Source organism: Erpetoichthys calabaricus, chromosome 2, assembly GCF_900747795.2.
Source record: "Erpetoichthys calabaricus chromosome 2, fErpCal1.3, whole genome shotgun sequence".
Classification (NCBI taxonomy): Eukaryota; Metazoa; Chordata; class Cladistia; order Polypteriformes; family Polypteridae; genus Erpetoichthys; species Erpetoichthys calabaricus.
In genome coordinates, this window is record NC_041395.2 from 238,711,477 (window position 1) to 238,726,905 (window position 15,429).

The window sequence follows — 15,429 nt, forward strand, 5'->3', positions numbered from 1 at the left end:
TGTGTTCCGTTTCTACAGTAATCTATGTAAACACATTTTTAAAACAGAAATGTTTTTCATATTCTAGTAGTAAATGACAAAATGTAGGCATAAACTATATAGTGTATGAAGCCTGAAGTCCAAATATCAAAGGAACACTTTCACGAAAGGTACAAATATAACAGAACAAGTGCGCTTTTATTCAAAAATATAACTGCAGGAAAAAAAAAAAGCTGCCTTAGTGTGCGACATTGACACTCATTTACTACGGCGGCCCCGTGGTGCAACAGTATCAGTTGCTGACTGGGAATCAAGAGGTCACAAGTTCGATCCTGCACAACTCCCTTTTGAGAAGTGAACTGCTCCTATTTTTACTATTTTAGAATAAAAAGATACATTTGATTTCAGTCTGTAACAGCCGGTGTAATTTATGATATTTGTAAAGGTTAGCTTTGTTTTTGTTTTTTTTTCATTCACTTTTCATTCTCTCAGTCGCGTTCAGGATCCTTCCCTACCCCATCTGACACTGCTGTTTTCACATAAAGATGCGCTATAGCTCTGCAGTGTATCACGATACATACGACCACGTGTTTTTTTTCCCCCAATCTTGCCAGTCCCCACATGTTGCTGTATGCTGTTTCTTTTGTACTCCAGGACATGCAGAGGAAAGCATAGTAAAGAGCAGTAACTCCAGTGCTATATGCAATCATCAGACACTCCCCATCTGACACTGCTGTTTTCACATAAAGACGCTCTATAGCTCACCCAAGGAGCACCCTTCCTACATTTACGACATGTGTACTTGTTGCAGTGTACACACCTCTCTGTGCTATGGTTCCTATTACACTGAACAAGCACCTGTAATTTGCAGCTCTATTCATTATCTCAAAACAAATATATGTGACGTTTTGAAGAAATCATTTTATGACGCGAATAGTACCAATCAGAAAACATTGTCAAAGTAATGCAATATTATTTGAAAGCGAACAGCATCAGATTGGGTGTGATTTATACTGGTGCTGTTACTTAGAGTCAGATCAGAAGCTGAATAAGCTCCTGTTCTGACTCTAAGTAAAAAAGCGTGAATTAATCAACAGAAATAACCGCGATCGACATTTTAAACTTAACGATTTACAGTGCATACCAATTTATAAATCCGTTTGAGGCTACAAAGAAAAAAAAAAAACACTTCCTCCCCAGCGGAGAATCAAACTCGGTCTCTACGGCGCGGCACCGTGCTCTGAGTCAGCAAATCTCCGCGTAGGTGTTGTTACATCCTTGAACCTTTTGTGAAAGTGTTTATTTGATGTTTGGCCTTCAGGCTTCACACATTCTATAGTTTATGCCTACATTTTGTAACATTTATTACTAAAATAGAACTGAAAAAGTTTCTGTTTTAACAATGTGTTTACACAGATTACTGTAGAAACGGAGCACACATGAAATGTGTGTGTTCCAAATAACGATCTATTATTTCCACTCTAAAACTCCAGTTCAGTCACTCCCAGATAATCAAACAAGGCATGAACTGGGAAAACTTAGTGAATGTTTTTGCAATGGTGGGGGATGGAATAGCCGGCTTTTTGCTGCTCGTCTTAATCGGCACATTTAGAAGACAAAAGAGAGGCGAGAACGGTTTTAAGGTGGGCCGGATCTATGAGTTTTTTCGTAGACTCCAGTAATTCTAGAGTTAAGGAGCTTAAGCAATGCCTCCAAGAATGTGTGGCTACTAATATGATACACTTGAACTATTCAAATATGCCCAGAAAATTATTTACAGAATAACATTTCTTTAGTTCAGAAAATAGCCAGACCCTTAGACCTTATATAGCCATTCTTTTAAAACTGTTTATTTTAATATATAATAGCTTTTTTAAAACAATTTGTATAATTTTGAACGAAAAGAATGCACAACCTTAACTCACTTTTCAATTTAAGTGTATGCTATCTTGTTTAAAGGAGGACTACATACATTAACTGAATTGCTTAGTATATCCAGTTTTAGTACTTAAAATGTATATATGAAAACAATTTGTCCATATGCCAATACCTATAAGTACACATGCCACTGGTGACTCTGGTGTATTTATCAATGCAAAACTTGATTTTAAAGCTTATTCCTATTTTTTTAAATTTGGAATGTCTGTAGTTAATTAAATTTAATTCAGTGAAGATACGACTTTTTTCTCAACATACTCTTCCTCATTAATTAAAAGCAGTGGAAATAGCACCAATAGCTTCATGTTCACATAAATTGAATAATTAATATTTAATATTATTTAATATGTGGAGGCCAGTGTATTGTACAAAATAAACAGTATTCAAACTAAGATTGAAAATATGTCATATAAATGGCCGTATTTCCCAAAATATGTACCTTGAATTAATGTCTTTCTTTCTTTCTTTGTGTTAATAAAGTTAAATTGGTTAAGAGTACGTTCAGAGTCACAAAAGTCCTCTCATCTCAGAGATGTACTAGGTAATTATAATGTAGATATGTATTTTTTTCTTCTTGAGTCATAATATTTTTATGGTTAAGAATAAAACAATTGATTACTTCCACTAATGTGAATATATGCTTAATATTTCTAAAAAAAAAAATAAAAAAAAATAAAAATTTAGAAAGGTAGACTAATGGTCTTGGTAAAGCTTTCATTCATTTTTTTTTTTTTACTTTTACTCTTATACAGATTGAAATCAGCCCATTGGAGAATGCTATAGAAACAATGCAGTTAACCAATGATAAGATCAACACTATGGTCCAGCAGCATTTGAATGACCCTAACTTGCCCATAAATCCTCTTTCTATGTTGCTGAATGGAATAGTGGATCCTGCAGTGATGGGTGGATTTACCAATTATGAGAAGGTACTGGTGTTTCTTCTTTCATACTAGCAGGAGTTAGAAATGAACACTTTCAAATAATTATGTATTTGGAAATCCATACCTGGTACTTGTAACTTTACTGAATGCTTCTTTGAGGAAAAATAAATAAACTCTTTTGTGCAGTGTTTAAAATTTACTGATGGGTTGAAATTAGTTGTTACCTGGGAATTGATATTGGCATTAGACTGATGCACTGCTCTTCAAAAGGAGGTTTTCTAGTTGAAGTATGCAAGGGACTGATCTGATCTCCAACCAGAGTACTACAGGGATGGTTTTCCAATTAGCAGCTATGTCTTTATGTTTATTTACATGGTAAAGCATTCTTTCCACTTGTGTTATGTTTTTGTGATTAATGGTTACCCCTTTAACAATTTGTCACTGAAGTTAAACATCAAAATAGTCATTTGCAGCAGTAAAACAGTAGTTAGACAGTTGCATTGCTCTTCTATATTCTGTCATGTCTGTGTTTTCATTAATTTAGCTTAAAGTTGTATTGCCCCTAAGCCAATAAACTCAAATTAAAAATACAGTGTGCTTAAAAAATCTATGTAAACAGACCAGAAATTTGATATGTTACATATATCTAATAATAACTGTAACTTTGTTTTAACTTATTCATTGAGAGAGCTTTGCCAAATTTGACTGTGTATACATTCATTAATTCAGTATGACATTTGAAAATAGATCTGAACAGATATTGTGGACCAGGTGAAATTATAATTATCTATTGTAAAGTTAATTATGGTATATGCTATATTTGCTCTTTGGAGACAAGAGACTTACATTATTTACACAAAACCAAAGAGCATTGTGGCCTCTCCATTCTCCAGCTGATCTAACATGCTAATGCACTTCACTGCCCTACTGTGATAGATGCCTGTTAGAGATTAGTTCCATTTCCCATTTTCATCTCTCTTACATTATGCACATCATTCTCTTTCAAGGCATTCATTATCAGTGCCATTCATGACATTGTCCACTAACCAGGCTTTTACTTGTCAATTTAGACATCTGCTTAGTACTTTCCACATCAGTAATAAAAAAACTTTTTTTTCATTATTGTAACTTTTCATTTTCTGTCCTATCAGTATTGTATTAATGTGGTAAATTATTACATATCACTGATCATTTTTTTATTGACTTTTAGATTATAATTTCTTCAAATCTTATTAAAGCCATTTAATGGTCTAATATTAAGAGAACACACACAGCTATATGTTTTGCAATATGCAATATGTTTTGTAAATAAAACCCAATTCAGGTTAGTATTTAGAAGATGCATCTTTGGCAGCCATGACAGCCTTGAGTCTGTGTGCACAGGTCTTTACCTTCTTTGTGAAACTGCCAGATTGCATAGGGATCAAGAGTGGACAGCCTTTATCAAGTCCAGCCACAAAGTTTTTAAGCTATTTCTGTGTAGCTTTGGTTTCGTGCATGGGGTAGATGTCTTGCTGAAAAACCAATCTCCCAAAGCACAAGTTTCTTACAGATGATAAATATGGCATTTAGTCTGATGTCCAAAAAGATCAATTTTGGTCTCCTCAGACCACAGAACCTACATTAACCTGATATCAGAGTCTCACATTTGCCTTCTGGCAAACTGTAGCTGAGATGTTATATGTGGGTGTGGTTACCCCCAACCCCCCCTTTGTCACACTGTGATTACGCAATGACTAGTGAAGCCTCTGGGCATCTACTGTAGCTAAAAGTCCCTAAAAGGTATCAGAGCCCTCTTATTGTGAATTTCCCATTGGGATTAATAAAGTATCTATCTATCTATCTATCTATCTATCTATCTATCTATCTATCTATCTATCTATCTATCTATCTATCTATCTATCTATCTATCTATCTATCTATCTATCTATCTATCTATCTATCTATCTATCTATCTATCTATCTATCGGCGTCTTTCACCTGTCTTTTTCTTGCACAATTACTCAGTTTTTGTGGAAGGCCTGCTCTACATTTACAGCTGTGGTATACATTTTCCATTTCTTAATGATTGATTTAACTGGACTCAAAGGTATATTTAGTGACTTTTCTAGTATTCATCCCCTGACTTGTGCTTTCAGTCACCTTTGCACAGACTTGCTTGGTGTGTTTTGTTGTCTTCATTGTGTGAGTTAGGTAGGTCATGATACTGACGCACCACGCATTGGACCTTCAAAATAAAGTGCATTTATACTATGATCAATTGAAACACCTTGGCTAAAGACAGGTGATCACCATTGAACTATGTATGTGACCTCTAAAACCAAATGTCTACGCCAGTGATGATTTAGATGTATCATATTAATTGAGGCGAGCACTTATGCAGTCAATTATTTTGTGTTTATATGTGTTATACATTTAGACCACTTTTCAGAGATCTGTTTTTATCAAAACATTAAAGAGTGTTTTTCTGTTGATCAGTGTCAAAAAAGCCAAATGAAATCCAATGTAATTGTATAACAGTTAAATGTGAAAACTTCCAAGTGAGGGAATACTTTTTGTAATCACTGTATGTGCTTTTTGAGTTTGCAGTTAATCCTTGTGAACATGGAACTTTCAACAAACGTTATTACATACCTAGGGTCTTATGAACCACAATTAACAATAACTGTCTAATCATTTATTGAAACCTCTTTCCTGAACACTTATTTTTAAACTAATTTTAATACTTAATTACTTTCCAATTTTAATATTTCATATGCAGTAATTACACAATCAAAGTCTGTTACTCGGCAGAATAAAAAACATTTACATCTTTATGATCAATGCAACATGACTCTATGTATATACTGCAATAGTCAGCTGCTTTGCAGTCCAGTAATAATGAGCATATTTGGCAACTTTGGTGTTTTTTGTCCACTTTTCCTTCTATAAGAAGCCGTTTCAGGTGATATGGCTTGTGCTGTTTCACTCTGTGCAGCTTCTGCAGTTCCCTGTTGTTCTTTACCTTCCACCTCCTTCTCTTTACAATTCCCTAATGGCATCAGAAGTATCTCTCTGCGTGCCTCCTTCTGTTGTTAATCATTTGTCTCACCGTTGTGTGCCTCTAAGTCTTCCTCTAGCTCATCATCATCTATCAATGGCAGGACATTTACAAGGGCTTGCTGTGCTGATAGTGTCCTGCCATTTCTTTTCATATCTCATAACTCTCTAAACTGGCAAATACCTAAATAATAAGCAACAAGATAGAAATGTAACTGTAATTAACATACTTAGATAAAAAGAAATCGTAAAAATTTTTAAGTGCGGTTTTCAAATGCAGAACTTAAAATGTGCATATTCTTGGTAGTAAATTGTTGCAGATGAAATGAATGAGGCATACCTGGGGAACAGCATCCTCACTATATCATATGATCCTGTGAGGGCTATTAACATGATGTCACTAGTGTCCTGAGGTATGTATACAACAGTTAATAAGTAAGCTAGAGCAAAGGCTCAATTGAAAGGATACCAAAGAAGAAGAATGGAAAGGACAGAGATAGTTGGTGGAGCCTAGAGAAAAGCCAAGCAAAATGACACCTTTTATTGGCTAACTAGAAAGATTACAATATGCAAGCTTTCGAGGCAACTCAGGCCCCTTCTTCAGGCAAGATGTAATGTGGTTAACATTGGTGGAGCCTGAAAGAGGAATGGAATGGAAAAATGGTGGTGTCTATTTACCTTAGAAGAGGAAAAATGTTGGTTGCTGAGCCTAATGAGCCTACATGGGTTTTATTTCTTCTTCACATTCGTTATTTCTTGCTGCCCCAATTTTGCTTTTCTACAGTATGTCTTTGATTCTCTGTATTTCTATTGAATATACCGATCAGGTTTTTTAAGGCTAATACTGATCACCAATTTCATGTTATTTGATCAACCAATTCCAATATTGTTTTTTTTTTCTCCATTATCCCCTTAAAAAAACTTTTTATGCTAATCTCCTGCATGACCAGACGCAAAGAAGAAGCCTCATGTCCTATTTTAAAGTGTGTTTTTATAATTAAACAATAGACCACAGGTGTTAAATGTTCATTTTTTATTAAAAAAATGAAATTCTGTAGGTTTATTGTTCAGTGACTACAGGAATACTAATATAAATACACTTTCATTAAAATACATTCTAATAGAGTATGTAGAAAATTATGTATCCATTAAGCATATGGCATAAAAGAAAATAACATTATTCTAATTAATTATAAGCTATCATATTATTTCCTTTTTTCTGTAGTCTCCCAATCTGAAGCAAAGCTTATTTTCTCTCTTAATTTGTTCTCTCTCTCTGCATGTGTGTGTGTGTATATATATATATACTGTATATATATATATATATATATATATATATATATATATATATATATATATATATATATATATATATATATATATAATGTTTTAATTTTCACACAATCGTTTAATTGACATTGGGAATTAAACACTGCTTAAATGTAAACATACTGTACATGCACTTATAGGTTATTTTAAGCCATTAATTGCACTACAGCTTTTTGATGTTAAAATATACATATATATATAACCCTAATTTTGCTTTCTTCAGTGTAACAGCTAGACATCTGTAATTCTTGAGGTGTTACTGTAAATATGGATTACCATTTTAACTATGTTGTACTGGTTTCTTACCAAAACTTATGCTGTGTGATAAAGCAACAAATAATAAACGCAATACAAATCTTTAAAAAAAAAAAAAAAAAGCTGCAAATGTATCAAATGTTCATAAGTTGTATATCAAGAAGACATGAGAATAACATGCTTAACAGGTTTATAAGTAAAAGATACATTTGCTGTTAAGTTAACAAGCCTATTGTTTACTAAGCAGCAATTTCAAATTCTTCTTTAATTCATTTTCCAATTAAAAATGTAAGTTGATGCACTTAAAACAAGCACACAGTCCAAACTTAAACTGAAAAGGTCTGAATTCATTAAAGTAGTTTTTCTTGCTGTTTGTCTAACTGCACAGGAGGATGATACCTCCAGTCAGAGGCGTAGCTAGGGTTTTCAGCGCCCGGGGACAACTGAAGATTTCGCGCCCACTCCTGTTTGCCAAAATGCAATGGGGAAGGGAAATCTGGTGCCCCCTGGATGCTGCGCCCAGGGACAAATGTCCCCCTTTGCCCCCCCTAGCTACGCCACTGCCTCCAGTTCCTTTTTCTCAGTTGAGTTTATTACTCCACTTTTTTTAAGGTAAAGGCTAATATTCCAATCACCACTCATTCTCTGCTATACAAAAGAATCTGTACTGCTGAAACAAGCCTCAACTTGCTGCTCTTTGTTTACACAACAGAAAGTTTGCTGTAAAAATAAAAAGTGGCACTGGCTCAGCTACCATAATCCATTGTGTAAAGGACCACTGCAACTAAATTACCATAAATTCTAACTGACTGAAACGATCAGCTTTTGTGACCAGCCAATTTACTGATCACCGATTTGAGTCTTTTTTTTACTGAATATCGGCCAAATAGATACTGTAAGTGGCCATTCGATAGGAGTATTTCTACATACTTTGGCTACTTAATTTGAAGTAGTTGAATGAAATTAAAATCTACACTTTTTAAATCTGTAAATAAGCAGTTCTTTCCAATAACACCTTTGTTTTTGATACATATGTGACAATAATTAGAACATTAGAACAATTTTGTTTTGGAACAATTTCATCTGCCCAGGCATTTATTATGTCCAGGTCCCTACATTATGCACCTTACCACCTTGTCTAATTTTACCTGCAAACTTAAGCAGCTTGTTATTTTTATTTTTTTCAAGATCAAATGTTCTCTAATGTGCTGGAAGAATGCTGTGATAATGCATTTGTCTCTGTTGGTTTCACTGTCAATTTTGTTATATTATGGTGCGCATTATTGTCCATAGTTTATATTTTCCTTTTAACTTAGTCTTTCTCAACAAGTCTCCCCTTTATTTATTTATTAAATGATAAGTGAAAAGCAGAATACAGTACCAAACTCAGCATGTTTGTCAGCATAAAGTGTAAAGTTCTTTCAGCTTTTGATTTGCACATTCTTCTTGGCTAGCATAGATTCATAGTGGAAAATACAAATTGGAGAGTCACTTTGTCTTCAATTCTATTATATTCATCTTTGCCAACAGGCTTTCTTTACTGAGAGATACACGCAAGAACATCCTGAGGATCAAGAAAAGATTGAAAAATTAAAAGACCTCATAGCTTGGCAGGTATGGTATGATATTTTTCTAAATAAAAAAGTTTTTGAAAGCTTAGGAGAAATATCTTTTAAAGATGCTTCATAAAGATTGTTGAGTCTTCCATCATGTAAGCCAAACTTAATTTATCTTCAAAGTTTGAAGTAAAAACATTATTTATGTATTTTAACTAAGTGGAATGTTAATCAGCATTCCACTTGGTGGTTTTGCTTTGTGTCGAATGATCATTTGCTCATGATGTCCCGAATGGGGTACATTACCTGCATTGTGAGGGACCGTCAGTTACGGCACTACTGCCGAGGGTAATCCGGCTCGCAGGATCCTCATTGTTGACACCTGGCTGCAGCAGACAGGAGGTCATTTCCGGAGGACGGGACTGAACTGTGTGTCTCCATGAGGGGGTTGCCAGCCAGCATCCCGAGCTGCTTCGTTGTGTGGTGGGTGCAGCAACACACTGCACTTGTGCATGCTCCCCAACCTGACCTGACCTGACATGTTAATACCTGCTGTGGGAATTGGTGATGGGTTTGCAAGTGTTATAATTGCTATGAATCAGGCCTTGTATGTATGTATGTATGCGTGTGTGTTTCATCATAAAATGTTATTGTATAATATTTAAAGTTACACCTTTGTGAACATTGTCATGCAATGTATAGTTTGTGTCAGTCAATTACGTGGTGGAGCTGGCATCTACATGTATAAGTAATTTTGCCAAAACAAACTCCTCAAAGGTTTTGAGTCTAGTGTCATGCAACCCCTGGAGCTGGAAATTAAAAAGTTTTCAAAGATTTTTGCTGCATGAAAGTGGGATGGCATCTTAAATGGGTGTGTCAGTCAACTGTATTCTCCAAGCATATCTCCTTGTAGACCCATGAATGTTTCATTAAATTGTATTTTAATTGATGTCTGCAGCATGCATTTCAACACTTATCAAAGGAAAAGCTGATGCTTGTTAGGTGATACATGATTTATGCATATTAATTAGAAAATGTATCATTTTAGTGTGTTACATAAAAGCTTAGCTTTCCATTCAGTCAGTGAATTTGACAGTTTTACCTTGTTATTCTGTATGTCATTTTATGTTCTCATGGTAAAATACTGCCACTGCCCACTTTTTCCTGGTAAGCATGCTCATTTTATTCTCTTATGTTGTCTCTTAATATTAGGATTATCCTAGAGGTGCAGATTATTCAGAATTTCAAATATAAACCATTTCATCAAAAGCTGTCTCTATCAGCATAAAATCATTTAGGTCTTTTCTCTAGACCTTTTCAAGTTACTACATCATTTATACCATATAACCAGATATTTAAGGTTTTTCTCCTTTTAAACTTGGCTCTTGTTTCAGATGAGTCCAAAAAGAAAGGTTAGTAAGGGGCCTCTGACCGGGAGAGAGCTTGACTGTTTACCATTCAAATAGCTCTCTTAATGCATTTGGCAATTTGTCATATACAAATGGATAACATGATCAGCTATTACATTCATGTTCTGAATTTATAGTAACGTTTTGTAAAATATGAAAAAATAATAAATAATGTCTAATCTTCATAGTATATTAAACTGAAATGGCCTATTAATTGTTACATTTTTTATCCTTTTTAAGAACAGCTATTTTGTTCACTTTCCTCCTATATTTTCCTCTGTATTAAAAAGATATGCTATTCATCTGCACACACTGTGATAATGTGTCTCTGTAGCTTTTCTCTACATGAATGAGATTTCCTTTCATAGCAATTTACACCAATTTCTTTTCATACCATGTTCACTCCACACATGGTTAATTAGTTACTGGGTTTGTACCAAGCAAAGTATTTTAGGCAAAACAATGAGGGTGACAGGAGATTTTTAGTTGACTTACCATTAATTATTGTAGCAAGTGTTTATTTTTTTTATTTATTATTATTTCTGGATGTAATTATTATTCAAAAAGTTCTGAGTTATAACATTTTGATAAGATATTTTTGTCTACTGTGTTGTAAATATCCAGTGCAGAATTTTTAACTTAGAAAACATTTTTAAATTATGTGCCAGACCAAGTTTTTCAGTTTTCTTCATTCTTAACCTTGTATTATTTATAAAGATGTATTGAAACACTCCTTACATGTTAATGATAGAAATAAAAACCTGAAAAATATATTTTTTTATCCTTCCTGTTTATATGAAGGAATATATTTCATTTATATAAATATATATATATATATATATATATATATATATATATATATATATATATATATATATATATATATATAAAATATAAACTGTGACGTAAAAACTATTAAGAAAATCACAAGCATAATAAGGGCTTAACTAATTCCAGTTGTAATATTACCATTTTATCTGTAAGGCTGTTCTGATCATAACCGGATTTTCTGAATTGCTGAATATTTAAAGCTCAATTCCACCCACGTTCAAAAACGATTTAAAATGCATGAATTGATCAAAAAAAGATCCTGTTTATGCAAAGGAAGAAAATTGCCACACACTGTAAAGAAGTCTTTTTCCTTTTCCCTTTTGACGTGTATGTACTTAAGTGCCTGAAACTATAATTAAAATTTTAAAAGAAAAAGCTCTTTTCTGTAGGATGTACAGATCCAGCAGCCACACTGGAAAAGAAGACAGATTTTATTACTTTAAGTCAAGTTGAGTGCACTTTCGGAGCTCGGTGACAGATAATTGTTTATATGTTATGTATTGGGAGCTGTGAAGCTGCATACATAATCTAGGAGTTTTAATGCAGAAGTACAGACGAGGAATAGCATTTGTTTCCTCAGCTTCCTGACAGTTATACTGGACAAAATGAAATTGTAATGATTCAATTGGATCCAGTCTCCTACCTCCATCTCTTATAGACCTCTTTTTTTTATATTTGAAATTTTCTCAATATCATAAATTATTTAATTTAAATTGACTTTTAATATATGAAGTATTATAATAATAAATACTATTGAAATACGCAAGTCTTCCAATAAAAATAGCCTCCAGTTTTGTAATGTTATTGGCTTGTAGTGTATATCTAAAAATTATTTACAAATACTATTTTGCTGTATTTAATATTTTAATATGTTTTGCATTTTCTAAAGTTAGTGTGGTTAGATACATATTAACTCTGTTGTAGTCATATAGTCTTAGCATTGTTGCCAGAACTTAAATTAGGAGGCAGCATTTTCACTTTTATTTTAACTTGGTTAATTAATTTATTTAAGTATGGTAAAACCTACATTAATATACATTTTAACAAATGGAGAGTTAGGAATTATATTTTATATTTGTATATATGAAATTTTGGCTATCCTCTCTGTTCTCTAAATTCCCTAAAACAAATAATAGCAGTTCTCCATTCTGATTACGCTGCACTATTTTATCTAACTAAATGTGTTTCATTTCCTTTGGGTTTAAACTATAATCTTATTTAATGCCTGCCTTTAATCCATAGTCCTATTTATATATTGATTTAAAGCAACTTTTGAGCTGTTGCTTATTAAAGTCCCATTTTGCTTTTCAGCTAGTAGCTATAAAACTGCTGTTGCACACTTTCTGTCTGCTTTCCTGAGATCTCCACATATACCTCTGAATTAAACCCTGTTCTGCTCACAGAAGTACTGCATGGTACATAGATTGGGTTCTGGATGCAGTCCGTTCATCATTTCAACACTGTCATGCTGTCAGACATATGCCATCTGTTTACTGAACATGTATTTCAGTATTAGACATACCAAGTTGTTCCTTACACATTAAACCAAATAAATAGCATAAATCTGATTTCTAATTTTTAGAATACTTTTAGACCAAATGATATGGGATTTCAGATATACATTTTTTCAGAACCTTGTCAATTAAACACCAGCTAAAAAAGGTGTGTCCCACAAATATTTTTGCTATATACTCATGACAATAAAAATACTGTATATTTTTTGTTTTGTATTGAATTTTATTTGTCAAGTAAACATTTAGCTTATATTTTAGGAAATATCAAAACATGTTGACATTTAAAAAGAAGGAAGTTTTTGGCGGAATAAAATCACAGAGGTAAAAACATTGAGACAGACACAGTTCGTGAATAAACTAAGTCAGACAGATTTTTTATACATCATCTTTCCACCAATCTCTTTGCCAAGAGAAGATAAATATGTTTCCTCGAACCCCAAAGACACCAAATATTGGTGCAAATTCACCTAACTTGGAATTCTCAGGTACATTTTTGATCAAAAGCAAGAAGACATATAAAGTAGCTTTGTGTTACACTGATAGAGGGAACAGTGAGCAATTACCAGGCTTCAAAAAACTAACTAAAATTACAGCTCCTCGTAAATCCTTTAGGGGCCTCTACATCTGCTAACCTGTTCTGACATTTGAAGCACTCCTCATAAAATGTGATTTGCCCACTTGAGCACAATGTGGCCTTACTTAATTCTGATTATCACTTTTAATGTGAAGATGGGTAAATATAATGCAGTACACATTTACTCCTGTGCTCTCTTAGGAATGTGAGGTACTGAACAATTAAACTTAAAAAATGAGCAATTGCAGTACAGTTCTGTTTCACTTTTGCGTAATACATCTGACCTGTCTGTTTTTAAAGAGTCCTGTAGGAATCATTTGAGTTCAGATTTAATACACGTCCTTTATGTGGGCACTCGCATTAGCTATCAAATCCCTATTTAAATGCACTTTTTTTTTTTTTTTTTTTCATTTACTGGTCACCTTAAGTCTTCTGTGGTTTTGAACACCTTGAGCTTAATTAAAACCCAATTATTCACCTGCCTTTTGGTGTTTTAAGAAGGCCAGCAAACTCAGTAAAGGTTGAATCTTGCTCAGAGTTGGATGTGCTAACAATTTATATGGCACATGTCAATATAAAATTAATATTTATCATGATATAGCTTAAAGACCCCACAATGCTTTACTATTACAGTAATCTTTAGGTTGTATTTTGCTTACGGCATAATTTAGAAAGTCTTTATATTTGTACGATGATCGCTTTAAGACTAGCCTCTGAAAAACAGCTGCTGCTATTTTGTTTTGTTTTGTTTTTTTTTGTTTATTTGCTTTATTAAAAATGAATAGAAAACATGCGGTCAAACATTGGAACCTTGCCCTGTTACACAGATCTCCATAACTTGTTAATGATGCTAAATCATCAGGCATTGTAAGAGACAATTTTATTTTCCTACTGCTCTGTCTTTGAGGTAGAAATACATCTACTTGGGAAGTCTTGTGTAGGTAGTAAGATGTCTTTATTATTTCTGTAACCAAAATCTCTGAAACCGCACATACATCACTCTTCTTGGTAATGGTTTCAGGTAGTAATGACTATTATGTGATGTTACTTTTACAAATTGGCTGGTTTAACTTGTCTGACTGATTTAAAATGTCCCTTATCAGAGAGGTTTTTCAGTGAAAAATTTACATGGTACACATTTCATGTTATTAAAAAAAGAGGCATCTAGGGGAGAAAAAAATGTCATCCCATTATAATTTATTATTCACTGGCCTGGTGTGCAAACTAAAAGTTTCATGTTTTGAAATATTTTAAACTGAGAGAAGGATATACTCTTTGTCTAATAGCATTATTTTTGTGGTAAAGCTTCAACTTGCTGTCCGAGTCCTTGATTAAACCAACATTGTATTTAGCAAAAAATATATGTTTTGATGTACAGAATTTATTTTATAAAATAATTTTGCAGAGTTGGTGCTTCTTACTCTTTAGCAGGAATTTGTCATTGTAGTTGATATTCTTTTCTCCACACCATTTTACCTCTCAGATTAGAGAGTCGCACAATAATCCTGGGCTGAAATCAACAAGTAGAACACTTTGGAGATAATGAGATTTCTGAAATTCTGAGTATTTTTTGAAAGTGACAAAGAAGTGACCCAGTATGTCATTCCAATATCAGATGGAACACCTGTCCATTACTGGATATACTCATTTGTGTGCATCTGCTGGGCAATTTTAGAGTTACCAATAAACTAATACATACATCATTTGGATATGACATGTAAGAAAACTAATATAATTATAGAAGGACCTTCACACAATGGCCTGAGAATTAAGCAAAAAACCCCGTATTGAACTTGCAGCATCCACAAACAAACTAACAAGGAAAAAAGCTTCTAGGGCTAATGGTTAATTAAGTTTTGACATCACCGTGTAATATATTTCTGTGGCTATGGCAATCCTTTTAAATTGAGCATCAGCATTTTTTTGTAATCTATTCTTAAACTGATGGAAATCAAATCATATTTTACAATTTTTCATTTGAAAATTTTATAGGGAAATCCACATACCTTTTACATTTTACTCAAAAATCTGTTTATTATCATTTTTGATAATTTTCTAATATTTTGGACATTTAAAATACAATGCACTTAATTGTGTGGTAAGGAAGATTTTATTGTAGGT

At 33.3% G+C, this 15,429-nt stretch overlaps 1 protein-coding gene across 1 annotated transcript in view; it reads left to right on the forward strand.

The window, feature by feature from the left end:
• The window catches only part of dock1 (dedicator of cytokinesis 1), an 870,017-nt gene that overhangs the window by 782,859 nt on the left and 71,729 nt on the right, over positions 1-15,429 (forward strand). Inside the window, exons 45-46 of the mRNA XM_051924023.1 lie at positions 2,670-2,846; positions 8,955-9,038. Coding sequence (XP_051779983.1) covers positions 2,670-2,846; positions 8,955-9,038 — 261 coding nt within the window. The remainder of the gene's footprint in view (positions 1-2,669; positions 2,847-8,954; positions 9,039-15,429) is intronic.